Source organism: Microcebus murinus, chromosome 20 (assembly GCF_040939455.1).
Source record: "Microcebus murinus isolate Inina chromosome 20, M.murinus_Inina_mat1.0, whole genome shotgun sequence".
NCBI classification, from domain to species: domain Eukaryota; kingdom Metazoa; phylum Chordata; class Mammalia; order Primates; family Cheirogaleidae; genus Microcebus; species Microcebus murinus.
This window is the reverse complement of record NC_134123.1, coordinates 42,008,955-42,026,707: the sequence shown is the minus strand read 5'-3', so window position 1 is coordinate 42,026,707 and position 17,753 is coordinate 42,008,955. Positions and strand designations below refer to the sequence as shown.

The 17,753-nt window shown below is 35.9% G+C and overlaps 1 protein-coding gene across 1 annotated transcript in view; it reads right to left on the bottom strand.

The window, feature by feature from the left end:
- Nucleotides 1-1,858: 1,858 nt before the first annotated feature.
- LOC142862594 (uncharacterized) overlaps nt 1,859-17,753 on the bottom strand; it is a 108,607-nt gene continuing 92,712 nt past the window's right edge. Inside the window, 1 exon segment of the mRNA XM_075995594.1 lies at nt 1,859-2,310. Within this exon segment, the coding sequence (XP_075851709.1) occupies nt 1,859-2,310 (452 nt within the window).

Genomic DNA, 17,753 nt, shown 5'->3' with positions numbered 1-17,753 from the left:
GGTTTTAAACAATTAATTCAAATAAAGCGAACAAAATATCTATTTTCAGAAACTTGTAAGTTTCTAATTTGCTAATAAATTCTCTACACTGTTGAAATTACCCATTTTGTCTAATATTTCTTCTTTTCTGCTCAAAATAAGTGTACATCCACAGTCACACAAACATAATTACTTACTCTGTAAGTATGCTACAACTATAGTTCAACTTACCTGTGATGTATTTATATATTTGATTCAATATAAATAAAAAATAAGCTTATCTGTTTCACTGGCAGGAAGGTTGCATATTGAAAGAAAAATGTAGGCTAGAAATTAACAAGTACTCATTCCATGTTCAGAAATGTATGGCTTTTCATTAAGTGCAAAATCTTTATTATAAGTATTAGAGCAACAATGTAATTATAAATATAATGAAAAAAAGCTTTGGAAACATTATTCTTCAAAGTAGAGCCACTGATAAAAAGGATCACAAATGATGTCTTTGTACTGTGTAACCCAACAGTACATTTTTACAATCCATTATCTCCAACTATGACTAACATGGGATAGGTTAAAGTTGGTGCAAATAACACTTCATTCTATCTACAAAATGTTTGACACATTAAAAATATTTTTAATTTAATGAAACATATTAAGTTTACATGTTATCTAAAAACATTCCAAATATCATTCTACTTTATTATTGTAATGTGCAATTATAAAACAATTTATTTCTAATATTGTCATTTTTTCATTCTGATTATAATGAGTAGAATATGAGTCTGTATACCTACATCATACATCACTTGAAATACTGTTTGTTATAAGAAAACTCCATAGTACCTCTCCATTTCATAAATCTTACATATTAGTGTTTTCAATTTTCCATGGAAAAGTACATGAATAATGAGTACTTAATATAGAAAGACTGTATTCTTAAGATAGAATAAATGTGATGTAGCTATCATTAACCACACACATTCACATACACGCAAAGAATGAAAGCATAACATCTGGTATATTTAAAGTTGAAAAACATCAGTATTTGCATGTCAAAAATAGCAAAAAATTATACTTTATTACATTTAAACCGCACACTGACCAGAAAGTGTATATTACATGTAATTATAACTCTCAAAAAATCTCCCACTTTTTTAAAGCTGACATACAAAAAAAATCAACTAACTATTTTAACTGGGTGTTCTCTATAATAAAAAACTTGGTTTAAAGAAATGTGAGAATGTGTTAGTGACTCAGTGCATTGCTCTGTGAGTCCTCTGATATCTGTTTAGACTTGATTCTTGACTAAGTGCGTTCTGAAATTTATTATATCTGTATTGTAGTTTTAAGTATCAAATTTTTATTGTTCTCTAAGGTGTATCTTTTGCATAAATATATTTTCACATTCATTATATTTGTAAGATTTCTATTCCTTAAAATTTTTGTGATGTTGAGCAATGTTTGAGAAAATATTGGGGCATTTCTTTCAGTGTAAGTTCTCCCATGTCCAATAAGATCTCTGTTATAACTAAAGCTATTGTCAGCTCTCTACATTATTATAGTTTACTGTAAGTACTGTTGTGCATTTTAAGGCTAATACTTTGGGAAAGCAATTCCATACACATTACATTTATCTAACATTTATCTAGTATGATTTCTTTGATGTTCGATAAAATGTGAGCAGTTTTTAAAGATTTTGCCACAATATCCACATTTGTAGAAATTTTCTCTAATATGAATTCTTTTATATAGAGGTGTGAGCACTGGGACAATGTTTTGCCACATTCCTCACATTTGTATGGTTTCTTTCCTGTATGGATTCATTTAGGTAGAGTGAGGTCTCTTAGCCTGGTAAAGGCTTTGCCACATTCTTACATTTTTAGGGTTTCTCTCCAGTATGGATTCTTTTATGTGGAGTAAGGTGTGTGCACTGGGTAAATGCTTTGCCACATTCTTCACATTTGTAGGGTTTCTCTCCAGTATGAATTCTTTTATGTTGAGTAAGGTTTGAGGAGTGCTTAAAGGCTTTGCCACATTCTTCACATTTGTGGGGCTTCTCTCCAGTATGAATTATTTTATGTTGAGTAAGGTTTGTGCACTGGGTAAAGGCTTTTCCACACTCTTCACATTTGTATGGTTTCTCTCCCATATGAATTCTTTTATGTAGAGTAAGGCTTGTACGCCAGGCAAAGGCTTTGCCACATTCTTCACATTTGTAGGGTTTCTCTCCAGTATGGATCCTTTTATGTTGAGTAAGGGTTGAGGACTGGGTAAAGGATTTGCCACATTCCTCACATTTGTAAGGTTTCTCTCCTGTATGAATTCTTTTATGTTCAGTAAGGTATGTGCACTGGGTAAAGGCTTTTCCACATTCTTCACATTTGTAGGGTTTCTCTCCAGAATGGATTCTTTTATGTTGAGAAAGCTGTATGCACTGGGTAAATGCTTTGCCACATTCTTCACATTTGTATGGTTTCTCTCCCATATGCATTCTTTTATGTAGAGTAAGATTTGTACACCGGTCAAAGGCTTTGCCACATTCTTCACATTTGTAGGGTTTCTCTTCACTATGGATTCTTTTATGTTGAGTAGGGTGTGTGCACTGGTTAAAGAATTTGCCACATTCTTTACATTTGTATGGTTTCATTCCCATATGAATTCTTTTATGTAGAGTAAGGATTATACGCTGGGGAAAGGCTTTGCCACATTCATAACATTTGTAGGGTTTCTCTCCAGTGTGGATTCTTTTATGTTGAGTAAGTATTGAGGACTGGTTAAAGGCTTTGCCACATTCTTCACATTTGTAGGGCTTCTCTTCAGTGTGAATTCTCCCATGTATAATAAGTTTTGAGCAACAGTTAAAGGATTTTCCACATTCTTCACACCTGTAGGATTTCTCTGTCGTATGAAATTTCCTATGTCCAGATACATTAGAGCTGTGATTAAACATTTTGGCACATTCATTAAGTTTGAATCTTTTTTCTCCAGTATGTCTTGTTTTCTGTCTATTTAGATTTGATGATTTACTAAAGACTTTTATACATTTATAACATTTGAAGATTTTTCTATGGCAACTTGACAGACATTGGGTAAGACCATCAGAACATATTTTCTGCTTCTTACACTCAACCACACAATCCCATTCTCTTTTTAAGTGTACATTTTCAAGGCCACAGCTTCCATATAGTCTCAGTATTGATTTCTGAAATGGATCTTTTATGGCTTGCTCTGGCAGTAGGTCTTTGGTAGAATGGGAAGACAGTTCTGAAAGAAATGAAAATAACAAAGTATCTCACTGACTAGACTCAGGTGAATATATTTCACAATTTGAATATATAAAACTGTAGAAAGCAAATTAGCAAGGGTATCTATCATCCATGTATGACCTTAAAAATATACTGTCATATATACTATCATAGATGTATGACCTTAAAAATATACTGACAACCATGATTCTTTTAAAAATCATAACTTCTAATTGTTCATAGATATCTAAATTAGAATAACACCAAAAACCACATGGAAGGGGAAGGAAACTTTGTTGCATTTATCCACCAAAGCCCTTCCTCCATGCTGATACTGAGTTATGACTTTAGTAGAAAAATCCATGCCCTAGATTTCCTACCAAAAGAGAATGAAACTATAGGCAAATGTCAACATATCTGTTTTTTCATAGCCTTTCCAAAGAGTAGTTTCTATCTTCCAGGAAAACTACATAACTCTATGGGAAAAATATGCATATATCAAGAATAAAATTCTGCATTATCATAATGTTGGTGCAAAATCTTAATTATGCTATAAAATTTGAAAGGCAGTGGGGCGGAGCAAGATGGCGGATGAATAACACCTCCAGACAGAGGGTCTCTGCAGAAAAGGCAGATTCTAGCAGAAACTAGAGGAAAGAAGCAAGAAGACGAGCATACAGCGGACAAGGGCCGGAAATAGGGGTACCTGAGACCCCCGGAGACTCCACGGGAGGAGGCTGCGGAGGAGAACTGGAGGCTGAGACCACCGGAGCAGCCCAGAGACCAGCGGCAAGGGTAGGTGGATTTGCTGTTTCCCCTCCCCTGCATTTGGGACTGCTGGTGGGCTCCCCAGTGGGTGGAGAGACCTGCGGACACCAGCCCAGAGAGTGCCACCGCCTGCCAACGGTGAGCCTGTAGCAAACGTGGCACCAGGTTCCCAACTTCCTCCGGGCACCTCCGTGTGCATGGACCCGAGCCGCGCGGCAGGTGCCATATTGCCTCCTCCTCCCCTCAGCCGACACTACCCGCGGCTGCCCAGAGAGACAATACATCCACCAGCCGGAGGCACCCCCAGGGAATGGGACCTTCCCGTTTGGGACCCCGCCCGCCCTCCCAGGTGCTGCTGGCACCGTGTTCCCAGGAAAACGGTGCCGACTCAGAGGCTGAGAGACATAGACCCAGCTTGGGCTCCCTGTGGGTGAATTAGGACCAGAAATCCTCTCCCTGGTGGGAATACAGTTTGAACTCTGGGACCCAGAGGTCGGACCTGCAGACCAGATCCCCTGCACCAAGGGCTAGCATTGCCCGGGGCACAGAAGGGTTATACGTGAACAGCCTACTGAGGTCTCTGTGCCTCCCGGGGTGGATCGGCGTCCTACAGGGCAACCCTCCTCCCAGGAGGAGGCCGTGCGCCCAACCCAGGTGGCGTTCCTGTGCAGGGAACCTCCCCACCGGCATCACAGTCCGGGGAGGCCTGGCGGCTTGTGGTCTGGCCTGCTGGCAGAGGCCCAGGAGTAGCTGCGGAGTTGGGGAGGGTGGAAAGAAGTGAGGCCTGCTGCAGACTGCGGGTCTCAGACAGCCCCACCCCCACACCCAGACTTTGTGGCTGAGCAGGACCATTCCAGCCCCACCCTGACAGCTTTCCCTGGAAGCAGAGCACAGAACTTTGACCCCTGCTAACTGCCTGAGGGCAGGCTTACCCACCCAAGCTCCGCCCAGAACGAGAGCTGATAATAGGACTCAAAATTAACACCATAGCCTGTTCTTCCAAGCAAATGCCACCTACTGACAGGGACGGCATATTGCACAGCCTTTCCACGGCACCCACTGACTCAATATACAGGGAGTGGTCCAATTTCACCCACAGGCACCACCTAAGGCCTCAGAAACTAAACAAGGTGTGTGAATACCCAAACAATAACCTAAGGAAAGAAACAACAAATGATCGACATGGGAAGAAAGCAGCAAAAGAACTCAGGAAATATGAAGAACCAAACGGAAAACACACCCCCAAAGAGGAGCACCAGCCCCCTAGAAACGGACACCAACCAAAATCAGGCAACCAATATGACAGAAGAGGAATTTCGTATATGGAACATAAGAACACTCACCCAGCTGCAACAACAACTCAATAACCAACACCAAGAAACCACTAAGTCTCCAGGATATGAGAAAAGAAATAGACACATTGAAGAAAAGTGTAACCGAACTCCTGGAAATGAAGAATCAATTCAAGGAACTACAAAATAGAGTGGAAAGTCTCAAGAACAGGGTAGATCAAACAGAAGAAAGAATCTCAGAGCTTGAAGATAACACCCTCCAATTAAATAAATCAGTCACAGCAATAGAGCAGAGAAACAAGAGAAAAGAGCAAAGCCTACAAGAGCTGTGGGATTATGTGAAGAAACCTAATGTGAGGGTCATAGGGTTACAAGAAGGGGAAGAAGACAACACTCAAGGGGTGGACAAGCCGTTTGAAGATATAATAGAGGAAAATTTTCCAGGCCTTGCTCAAAATCTTGATATACAAGTTCAAGAAGCTCAGAGGACCCCTGGGAGATTCAACGCAAACAGGAAGACGTCACGACATGCAGTCATCAGACTGACCAAAGTATCAACTAAAGAGGCCCTTCTAAAAGCTGTAAGACAAAAGAAGCAAGTAACATACAAGGGAAAGCCAATTCGAATAACATCAGACTTCTCTAATGAGACTTTACAAGCAAGGAGAGACTGGGGCCCCATTCTCACTCTTTTGAAATAAAACAATGCCCAGCCTAGAATATTATTCCCTGTAAAACTAAGCTTCATATATGAAGGAGAAATAAAAACATTCTCAGACAAGCAAAGGCTCAGAGAATTCACCAAGACAAGACCAGCCCTACAAGAAGTACTTAAATCAGCGTTACGCATGGAACATCATAATAATAACCCACGAATATAAAAACAACCAAAACCCAGAGATATTAAAGGCCAGATATTACAATGGCTCAAGACAGAAATCATAGCAACAACATCCAACCCAACAGAATGATCAGTAATCTACCTTACCTATCAGTTCTCTCAATAAATGTGAATGGCTTAAACTCTCCACTCAAGAGACATAGGCTGGCTGAATGGATAAGAAAATACAGGCCAAGTATATGCTGTCTTCAGGAAACACATCTAACCTACAAGGATGCATATAGACTAAAAATAAAAAGGTGGAGATCAATATTCCAAGCAAATAGAAGCCAAAAGAAGGCTGATGTGGCAGTTCTAATTTCAGACGATTTAGTTTTTAAACCAACAAAAGTAGTAAAAGACAAAGAGGGTCATTATATAATGGTGAAAGGCACAGTCCAACAAGAAGAGATAACAATTTTAAATATATATGCACCCAACTTAGGTGCACCCAGATTCATAAAGCAAACCTTACTGGAGCTAATCAAAGGGATTAATAGCAACTCCATAATCGCCGGAGATTTCAACACCCCACTGACGGCACGAGACAGATCCTCCAAACAGAAAATTAATAAAGAAATAATGGAATTCAACAAAACTCTAAAACAGTTGGGTCTGACTGACATTTAAAGAACATTCTACCCAAAATCCACTGAATATACGTTCTTCTCATCAGCTCACGGGACATTCTCTAAGATTGACCATATCCTAGGACACAAAGAAAATCTCAAGAAATTTAAAAAAATAGAAATCATACCATGTACCTTCTCAGATCACAGTGGAATAAAACTAGAAATCAACCCCAACAGACTCACATTTCTACACAAAAACGTGGAAATTAAACAACCTCCTACTAAATGATGACTTCATAAATGAAGAAATCAAGACGGAAATAAAAAAAGTTCTATGAAGAAAACGACATGGAGAGACAAGTTATCAACTCCTCTGGGACACAGCTAAAGCAGTTCTGAGAGGAAGGTTTATCTCCATAAATGCCTATAACCAAAAGACAAGAAGATCACAAATAGACAATCTAATGAAACGACTCAAAGAGCTAGAAAAAGAAGAACAGACCAACCCCAAACCCAGCAGAAGAAGTGAAATCAACAAGATCAAATCAGAACTAAACTAAATTGGAAACAGGAAAGCTATTCAGGAGATTAATAAAACAAAAAGTTGGTTCTTTGAAAAAATAAACAAAATTGACACACCATTGGCTAACCTAACGAAAAGCAGAAAAGAGAAATCTTTAATAAGCTCCATCAGGAATAAAAAAGGAGATATCACAACTGATACCAAAGAGATACAAGATACAATTTATGAATACTACAAAAATCTTTATGCACACAAACTGGAAAATGTGGAGGAAATGGACAAATTTCTAGAAACACACAGCCTCCCTAGGCTCAACCAGGAAGAAATAGATTCCCTGAACAGACCAATCTCAACAGCTGAAATAGAAACAGCAATTAAAAATCTCCCTAAAAAGAAAAGTCCCGGTCCAGATGGCTTCACACCTGAATTTTACCATACTTACAAAGAAGAACTAGTACCTATCTTGCAGAAACTATTCCACAACATCGAGAAGAATGGAAACCTCCCCGACACCTTTTATGAAGAGAATATTACTCTGATACCAAAACCAGGAAAGGATGCAACAAAAAAAGAAAACTACAGACCAATATCCCTAATGAATATAGATGCAAAAATTTTCAACAAAATCTTAGCTAACCAATCCAGACACTTATCAAAAAAATAATCCATCACGACCAAGTGGGCTTCATCCCAGGGATCAGGGATGGTTCAACATACGTAAATCTATAAATTCAATTCACTACATAAACAGAGGCAAAAAAAAAGACCACATGATTCTTTCAATAGATGCAGAAAAAGCTTTTGACAAAATTCAACACCCTTTCATGATACAAACACTGAAGAAAATAGGCATAGAAGGGACATACCTAAAAATGATACAAGCCATATATGACAGACCCATAGCCAACATCATACTGAATGGAGAAAGATTGAAATCATTCCCACTTAGAACTGGAACCAGACAAGGCTGCCCACTATCTCCACTTCTATTCAACATAGTGCTGGAAGTCTTGGCTACAGCAATCAGACGGGAAAATGGAATCAAAGGTATCCAAATAGGGGCAGAAGAGATCAAACTTTCACTGTTTGCTGATGGTATGATATTGTATCTAGAAAACCCCAAGGATTCAATCAAGAAACTACTGGAACTGATCAATGAATTTAGTAAAGTCTCAGGATACAAAATCAATACACAGAAATCAGAGGCATTCATATACGCCAACAACAATGTAATTGAGAACCAGATCAAAGACTCAATTCCCTTCACAATAGCAACAAAGAAATTAAAGTACCTAGGAATATATTTAACCAAAGAGGTAAAAGATCTCTACAGGGAGAACTATTAAACACTGTGGAAGGAAATAGCAGAGGATGTAAACAGATGGAAATCCATACCATGCTCGTGGATCGGCAGACTCAATATCATCAAAATGTCTATGCTATCCAAACTGATCTACAGATTCAATGCAATACCTATTAAAATCCCATCAGCATTCTTCACAGATATAGAAAAAATAATTTTACGCTTCGTATGGAACCAAAGAAGACCCTGAATATCAAGAGCAATTCTAGGCAACAAAAACAAAATGGGAGGCATTAATATGCCAGATATCAAACTATACTACAAAGCTGTAGTAATTAAAACAATATGGTATTGGCACAAAAACAGGAATATTGACCAGTGGAACAGATGTGAGAATCCTGATATAAAACCATCCTCATATAGCCATCTAATCTTTGACAAAGCAGACAAAAACATACGCTGGGGAAAAGAATCCCTCTTCAATAAATGGTGCTGGGAAAACTGGATAGCCACCTATAGAAGGCTAAAACAGGACCCACACCTTTCACCTTTCACAAAAACCAACTCATGCTGGATAGCTGACTTAAACCTAAGGTATGAAACTATTAGAACTCTAGAGGAAAAAGTTGGAAACACTCTCCTAGACATCGGCCTGGGCAAAGAGTTTATGAAGAAGTCCCCAAAGGCAATCACAGCAGCAACAAAAATAAATAAATGGGACATGATCAAACTACAAAGCTTCTGCACAGCCAAAGAAATAGTCATGAAAGTAAACAGACAACCTACAGAATGGGAGAAAATTTTTGCATCCTATGCATCCGATAAGGGACTGATAACTAGAATATACTTAGAACTCATGAAAATTAGGAAGAAAAAATCAAATAACCCCATTAAAAAGTGGGCAAAGGACTTGAACAGAAATTTTTCTAAAGAAGACAGAAGAATGGCCAACAAACATATGAAGAAATGCTCAACATCTCTAACCATCAGGGAAATGCAAATGAAAACCACAATGAGATATCACTTAACCCCAGTGAGAATGGCCTTTATCAAAAAATCTGCAAACAATAAATGCTGGCGTGGTTGCGGAAAGAGAGGAACACTCCTACACTGCTGGTGGGACTGCAAACTAGTTCAACCTCTGTGGAAAGCAATATGGAGATACCTTAAAGCGATACAAGTGAATCTACCATTTGATCCAGCAATCCCATTGCTGGGCATCTACCCAAATGATCCAGTGACACTCTACAAAAAAGACACCTGCACTCGAATGTTTATAGCAGCACAATTCATAATTGCAAGGCTGTGGAAACAGCCCAAGTGCCCATCAATCCAAGAATGGATTAATAAAATGTGGTATATGTATATCATGGAGTACTATTCAGCTCTAAGAAACAATGGTGATATAGCACATCTTATATTTTCCTGGTTAGAGCTGGAACCCATACTACTAAGTGAAGTATCCCAAGAATGGAAAAACAAGCACCAGATATATTCTCCAGCAAACTGGTATTAACTGAGTAGCACCTAAGTAGACACATAGGTGCTACAGTAATAGGGTATTGGGCAGGCGGGAGGGGGAGGGGGGCGGGTATATACATACATAATGAGTGAGATGTGCACCATCTGGGGGATGGTCCTGATGGAGACTCAGACTTTTGGGGGGAGGGGGGGAAATGGGCATTTATTGAAACCTTAATATCTGTACCCCCATAATATGCCAAAATTAAAAAAAAAATTTGAAAGGCAAAATAAGAAAATTATTATTTCCATGTGTTAATTTGTACACAATATAAAGAGAATTAATTATTGACATCGATATCATAAAGGTGAGGGCAGAGGTAAAGATTAAGAATTTTTGTATGCAACCGAAGTTAAGTAGTTATCCATTTAACATAAGTTGGAAGTTCAAAAGATTTTTCATAGTTCTCAAGGTGAACATCAAAAAAATGTTTATAGAGATAAAAAAAGCTAGGAAAAGAAACAAAATATGTCACTAAAAATCAGTGGGGTACAATGCAGAACAGAAGGAGAGGAAAGAAAGAAAAGATAGTGACAAAAGTCATATAAAACAATTAGCATTATAGAAATTGTAAATCCTTCCTTTGAGAAAATTATATAAATATTTATGTACTAGTGTTTCCAGTCAGAAGACACAGTTAAATAAAGGCACTTAAAAAATCCAACTATATTGTATCTAAAGTGACTTGACTTCATACCTGGTGAGAACAATAGACTAAAACTTGCAGAATATAGCAAGATATATCAGGAAAACATTTAGCATCTAAGAGCAGTGGAGTTCAAAATTATATTAGACACATTATTTTGAAGTGAAAAACATTATAATTTTTAAAATATAGTTTAAGTAAAAACTGTCACAAGAGACAAACAAGGGCATTAAATATAAAAAGTGGTCATTCACTGAGGGCTTATGAAAATAATACCTATATATGATATCTATCATTATCTCACATCAAGGTTTTCAAATATATTTTAAATAGCATTGACAGAATTGAAGAAAGAAAGGGACAGCAAAATAATAGGGTATTTTGATATTCTACTTTCAATAATAATAAAACCAGTCAAATATTTAATAAGAAAACAAAATATTTGAAAACACTATAGAGCAATTAGACCTAACAGATGTATTGGAAACACTCTACACAATAATAGTAGAATATACAATCTTCTTGATAGCTCATAAAACATTCTTCCTAAACAACTACCTGTTCAGCCACAAGTCTTACCCAATTTTAGAAAGTTGAAATTTTACACACTTTAATTTTTTACTAGAATGGAATGAAACTGAAAATGAATTATAGAAGAAACATAGAAAAATTCACAAATATAGGAAAATCAACAACACACTCTTGAATATGTTCTTCTTCAAGGGAATAAGACCTACTGTTGTGAAGATGTCCAAATTGACCTACAGATTAAATGCAATTCCTTTCAAATTCTCAATTTCAGTTTTTGAATAATAAAAAAACAGCAAACTCTTCCTTCAGAAGTTTCATTAAATATAAATTGTTTAGACTCTCTAATGAAAAATAAGATGAATGTATCAATAAATACAAACAGAACCCTACAATATGCCATCCTTTACCTCTAAAAAGTCAAACTGGTTGAAAGTAATTGTAAAAAAAATCTACATAAAAAATAAAAGGAGGATATCTTGGCCATAATTAAAGACAATACACTTTAAGTCAAAAACCTTTCAAAGTGACAAAGATTTTTATAAGGACAAAATGGGTCATTTAGGAGATATCTATGGTACAGAATACACATACACAGATAATATACATGGAATATACATATTTTAGCATGGATGTTTTAAAAAATATATTATATATCAGTGCTTCTAAATATGTTAAGAAAAAATGAATAAAAGTATGGACGGAAGTGTGCCAAGGAACACCTAGCAACACACTAGTTATAGAGACTGCAAGACCTCACTTTCAATGATGAATACAAAAATTTGACAAAAGATAAATAAGAAAACAGATAATGGGAAAAATTTATAGACCAGTTAGATGTAAAAGATATTTACAGAGCTCTTCAGTCAAAAGCAGCAGAATACACTATAGTTTCAATCATACATGGCAAATGTTGTTAGGACACTTAAGTCTCATGAAGTTGAAGAAACCTAAAAACATACAACATATATTTTTTGACATAAATGAAGTGGAACTAGAAATCAAAACTAGAAATCAAAAGCACAACACAAACTCACTAATACAAAAATATGTCAAAATTCAACACAATCTTTAATGCATTCATGTTCAATGGTCAGATGATTTTTAAAAGTTAAGATGTCAATACTATCCACAATGACATACAAATGTAATCAATGTCTATAATAGTCCTATCATACTTGTTTTGAGAATACATAAAAATAAATTGAAAAGTGTATTGGAACAATAAATAGCCAGACGGTTTTAGAAATACAAACAAGGAGTAATAGCACTTCTTGATTTGAAAACAAATCTACAGGAATAAAATAACGTGCTACTGCACAAAGACAAATAATGAGATGAAACAACAGAATGGAGAACCCAGAAATAAACCTTTGTGTCCATGACAAAATTAAGTTCCTCAAGATTACAATGACCATGCAATGAAAAAGAAGAGTCACTTCAACAAATGTTGTAGAAAACTGAATACTTATGGGAGAAAAAAATGATGTTGGTACCTTCCCTTGCACTATATAGAATATATCTTAAATAAATTAAATATTAAAACATAAGAAATACATGTATAAAACTCTTAGAGAAAATGTAAAGGAAACAACAGGATATTGGTCCTGGCAGTGTTTTAGCAGATGTAACATCAAATGCATAATCAAGAAAAAGGAAGAGAAGAAAAATGAGATTCTATCATTCTGCACAGGGGAAAAACTTAGTTGAGTAAGAATGCCGCCTACAAAATGGGGTAAAATAGATGCAAATCACATATTTGATAGAAGCGAACATCGTGAATAAATGAACAATGATTAAAATTCAAAAACAAAGGTGAATAACTTGACTAACTAATGGACAATACATTGATCTGGCATTTCTGCAAAGAAGATATACTAATGGCCAAACATAATTTGAAAGCAATCTAAAAATTGTTAATCTTTAGATACATGCAAAACAAAAACACAATGAGATATCACCTCACACCCATTACATTGAGAACTTTTAAATAAGTAAAAGCATATGCAGATACATACATATGGTGAGAATATAGAGAAACTAAAATGCTGCTATGTCATTCTGAACCTTTGATTCTAAAAATTATAAAAATTGAAATACAACACATCATAAATTTAAAATATATAAGGAGAGGAAATCAGCTATATGGTAGGAGGGGAAGGATCCACTTGTTTTATTTTACTCTTTCCCAAAGATCAACAAAAATTTGGCAGCCTTCCACGGAAAATTTGGGGACTTAAATGGAAGGTTATTAAACTCTAGTGGAACCATAGATCTGGGGGGGTCATTTAGAATATTCAGGCTCTCATCCAGCTGACAAACTTAAGGACCTATTGTCCTGAATACAGACTGCAACATGGGTCAACCATCTTGGATACACAGAGTCTCCGATGGTTCCCTGTGACAAAGTGGGAGTGCTGCTCATCTAGAGACTTTGGGAGAGACACAGCTATCTGCAGCCATGGAGGCAGACCTGAATAACTTGGGCTTGCTATCATCTGTAAAGCAGAACTGTGACTCTGCTACAGCTGTCTCAACTATAGTCCATGTCCAGTTCTTTCAGTGCATAGATCCACACAGCAACCTGCAGGGACTCTTCCAAGGTACTCATTGGGAGCCACGCCCACCCATGCTTATGGTATTAGCCCTAAAATATGCAGACTGAAATGAACAACCATACCCTAGTATGTGTCATACACATCCAAATCCTGAAGGCAACCAATTTACCCAGAAACAAGAGAGTATTGAAAACCACCCAAGCTCTTTGGAACTGGCCCAGCAGATGCAGACTCCACTGCAGAACTAGGGGCAGACTTGTGTCCTAGCTACAGCCACTCTTCATTGAAAACCCAGTGGACATACCTTTAGTCTAAGTACTCAAAAGAAAAAAATCTTTACCTTCCAAATCCAGTTTATAAAACCTGGGAAAGGTATTTAATCCTTCATATGCACACATACCACCATAAGTATAATGTGCAACCACTGTTAATGCTACTATTTTATCATGTGACTACACCACCAAAGTAGAAATGTTTGGCAAGAACATAACAAGATCCACTCAAATTAGAAAAGAAAAACTAAAAATAACACTGTTTACAGATGACATTATCTTATAGATCAAAAACCATAAAGAAGAAAGGAAGAAAGCTATAAAAGTAATAAAACCTCTCAGTTAAGTCACAGGATATAAAATTTACATATAGATAGCAGTTGTTTTTCTATACACTAATAAAGCAGACAATGAAAAAGGAAAACACTCATTTATAATATCATCAAGAAAATAGATGTCTAAGAAATAAATTTAACTAAAGTGCTTAAAAAAACCCTTTACCCTGACTACCATAAGATATTAAAAAAAGAAATTGAAGATGGCATGAGTGAATAGAATGATATTATCCAAAACAATGTATACATTCAATGCACTCCCTATCCAAATTCCAGGGGCATTACTTGACAGTATTAACCAAAAACTTCTAATATTTGTATGATCTCTCAAATACCATTGATGAGCCCTATACAATAATGAGAAAGAAGAAGAAGGTTCCAGCATCACACTTTCTGATTTCAAACTAAATTTTAAGGTGGCAGTAATAAAATCAGCAAAATATGTGCATAAAAACCATCACAAATAACAATGGAGGAGAATGGAGAGCTCAGAAATAAACCAAAACTTACAAGATCAAGTAACATTTATCTAGGCACTAGCAATGCACAATGCAGAAAGTATGGCTCTTCAATGTTTGGTGCTGGAAAACTGGATACCCAAAAACAAATGAATAAAATAAGACTATTGTTTCTTATATGGCACCCACAAACTAACTCCAAATGTAATAAAGATTTAAATGGAAGACATAAAACTGTAATGTTTCTAAAAAAATAGTATAAAGAAAAGAAGAAATATGGGAAAGCCTTGACATAAGACTTGCAATTTTTTTTTTTTTGAATATGAAACAATGTGCACTGGAACAAAATTGGAAAAATTTGGCCTGCATCAAACTTAAAATCCTCTGTACAGCAAGAAAAAAAATAGAAAGCATATACGATGGGAGAATATATTTTCAAAGTTTATATTGTATAATATTTTAATATCCAAAATATATAGGAAACTCATATTTTTCAAATGCAAAACAATGTCATCACACACTTAAATATAAGCAAAAGTTTATGTAGATTATTTTCAAAGAAAACATACCAGTTTACAACAGGAAACACCTAGAGTAACTCAGCATCACCAAAACATCATATAAACACAAATGAAAACTATGATAAGGTATGACCTCACAAGTGCTAAAATGGCTAGTGTCCAAAACAAGAGACATAACAAGTGAGGACAAGAATGTGCAGGAAATCAATCCCTGTAGACTGTTATTGATTGTAAATGGATAGTGTCATCATAGAGATTTGTCAAAAAATGTAAATAATACAACTGCCTTATTATTCACCAATTCTACCTATGAGTATAACCACGTAAAATCAGTATCTCAAGAAGATTGTGCGCCCCTATATATATCGCAGCATTATGCACATTTGCCAAGAAAATAAAAACAAACTAAATGCCTGCTTTGATGAATAGATTTAAAAATGCCTGTACAAACATACCATATACTATTACTAAGCCATGAAAATGATAAATATCCTGCCATTTCAACAACATGGATGGACATAGTAGGCATTATGCTAAGTAAAATCAGCCATTCCCAGAAAGATAAATACTGCTCTGGATAATTATTTTTAAAAACATGAATTTACAAAAATAAAGAGTACAACAGTGGTTTCCAGGATATAGAGTCAGAAAAAATGAGGAGATGTTTAAGGGTAAAATCTTTTAGTTATAAGATGAATAGATCTTGGAGATCTATTGTATGGCAACATGATTAGAGTTATTAATAATGTATATGCTTAAAATTTGTTAAGACCATAGACCTCACTCTTAATAAATGTTCTCACTATAATTAAATGGTAAATATGTGAGATGATAGAACAGTTTATTACCTTAATTATATTGTGTTACTATTTATACACACATCAGATCACTACAGTGTGTACAATAAATATATACAGTTATATGATTATTATTTGTGGAAACTTCCACCCATTAAACACCCCACACACAGAAATGTATACACACATACACACATATGAATGACACAATTCTGATGCTACTAAACAGGGGGAAATTATGGAATATAAGTTATCAAAATATTATGAATCAATTGGGAGTATAAGTATATTCATGTATATGAAGCACTGAATGAAACAGTATATTTAGGAATTCTATAAGGGAGCATGCAAAATAAACTATATTATAGTTTTGGTATTTGGCTATAATAAAGTTGAAAATGTACTCTTATTTATACTAGAAAAAAATTATTTAGAAGTGAAATAACATTAGAATTTTTAAATTTAGGCAGAGGTTATGCATTTGCACAAAATTAGTGAGCCTGACTTTCTGTAGAATTGTCTCTGAAAACTTAGAATTGGAAATCATGATGCATAAAATATGACTATCTGTCCCTAGTGTTTCTGGTATTACAGAAACAAATCTAAATATCTCCACAGTTCCCCTTTACACATTTCAGAAATGAGGCATCAGAAGGAACTTAAAACATGGAGCTGGGGATGGAGGATCACACCTATAATCCCAGCAATTTGAGGCCAAGCAAAAAGGATCACTTGAGGCTGGGATCTTAATACCAGCCCTAGTAACATAAGGAGATTCCATTTTTACCAGAAAATAATAATAATAATAATAAATGGCTGGCCATGGTAGCTCATGCCCATAGTTATAGCTACTTGGAAGACAGAGGTTTTAGGATCCCTGGAGCCCAGATGTTTGAGTTTGCAGTGAGCTATGATCAGTCCCTGTACTCAAGCGATGGCAGGAGAGCAAAACCCTGTCAAAAGATGGTTCGATGTAGTGGTCTTCAAAATATGTACAGATAGTCCCATAACTCCTAAACAATAGAAATGCTGATAGATAATGGAGTCCCTTATAAGCCATGAAAAGAAGTTTGGTTCTCACTGACTTCTAAGAATGATCACTTCATGGGTAGAGTTCTTTGAGAGTTTAAGAGCCTGGGACAAAACATGTCCTTATGGAAAATAAAGAGCAACATACACAGGCTTTTAAAATTCATTTCCAACAGGGCAGAATATTCCAAGACATTTTTTAATATCTGCCTTCTTCCTTGAGCTTTGACTCTCCAACATTCGTTAATCTGCTTCACTGAATCACACCTACCTGGATATTTAGCTGTTGTTTCCTCTTTATTCATAATCCAGGGCTCTATCCTTTGCTCCAGGCATGTGATCAGCTCTGGCTTTGACTCAGCAAGACCTGTTTCATTAGAAAAGTTTTACATGACTCTAGTTGAAGACTTTCCAATTACTAATGCAGTACTATCCTTAGTAGAGAGAACATTAGAGAAGATTCTAGAAAATTCCTTTCCAACATATTGCTTTCTCACAGACCCTGTAGAATAATAAAAAATTGAA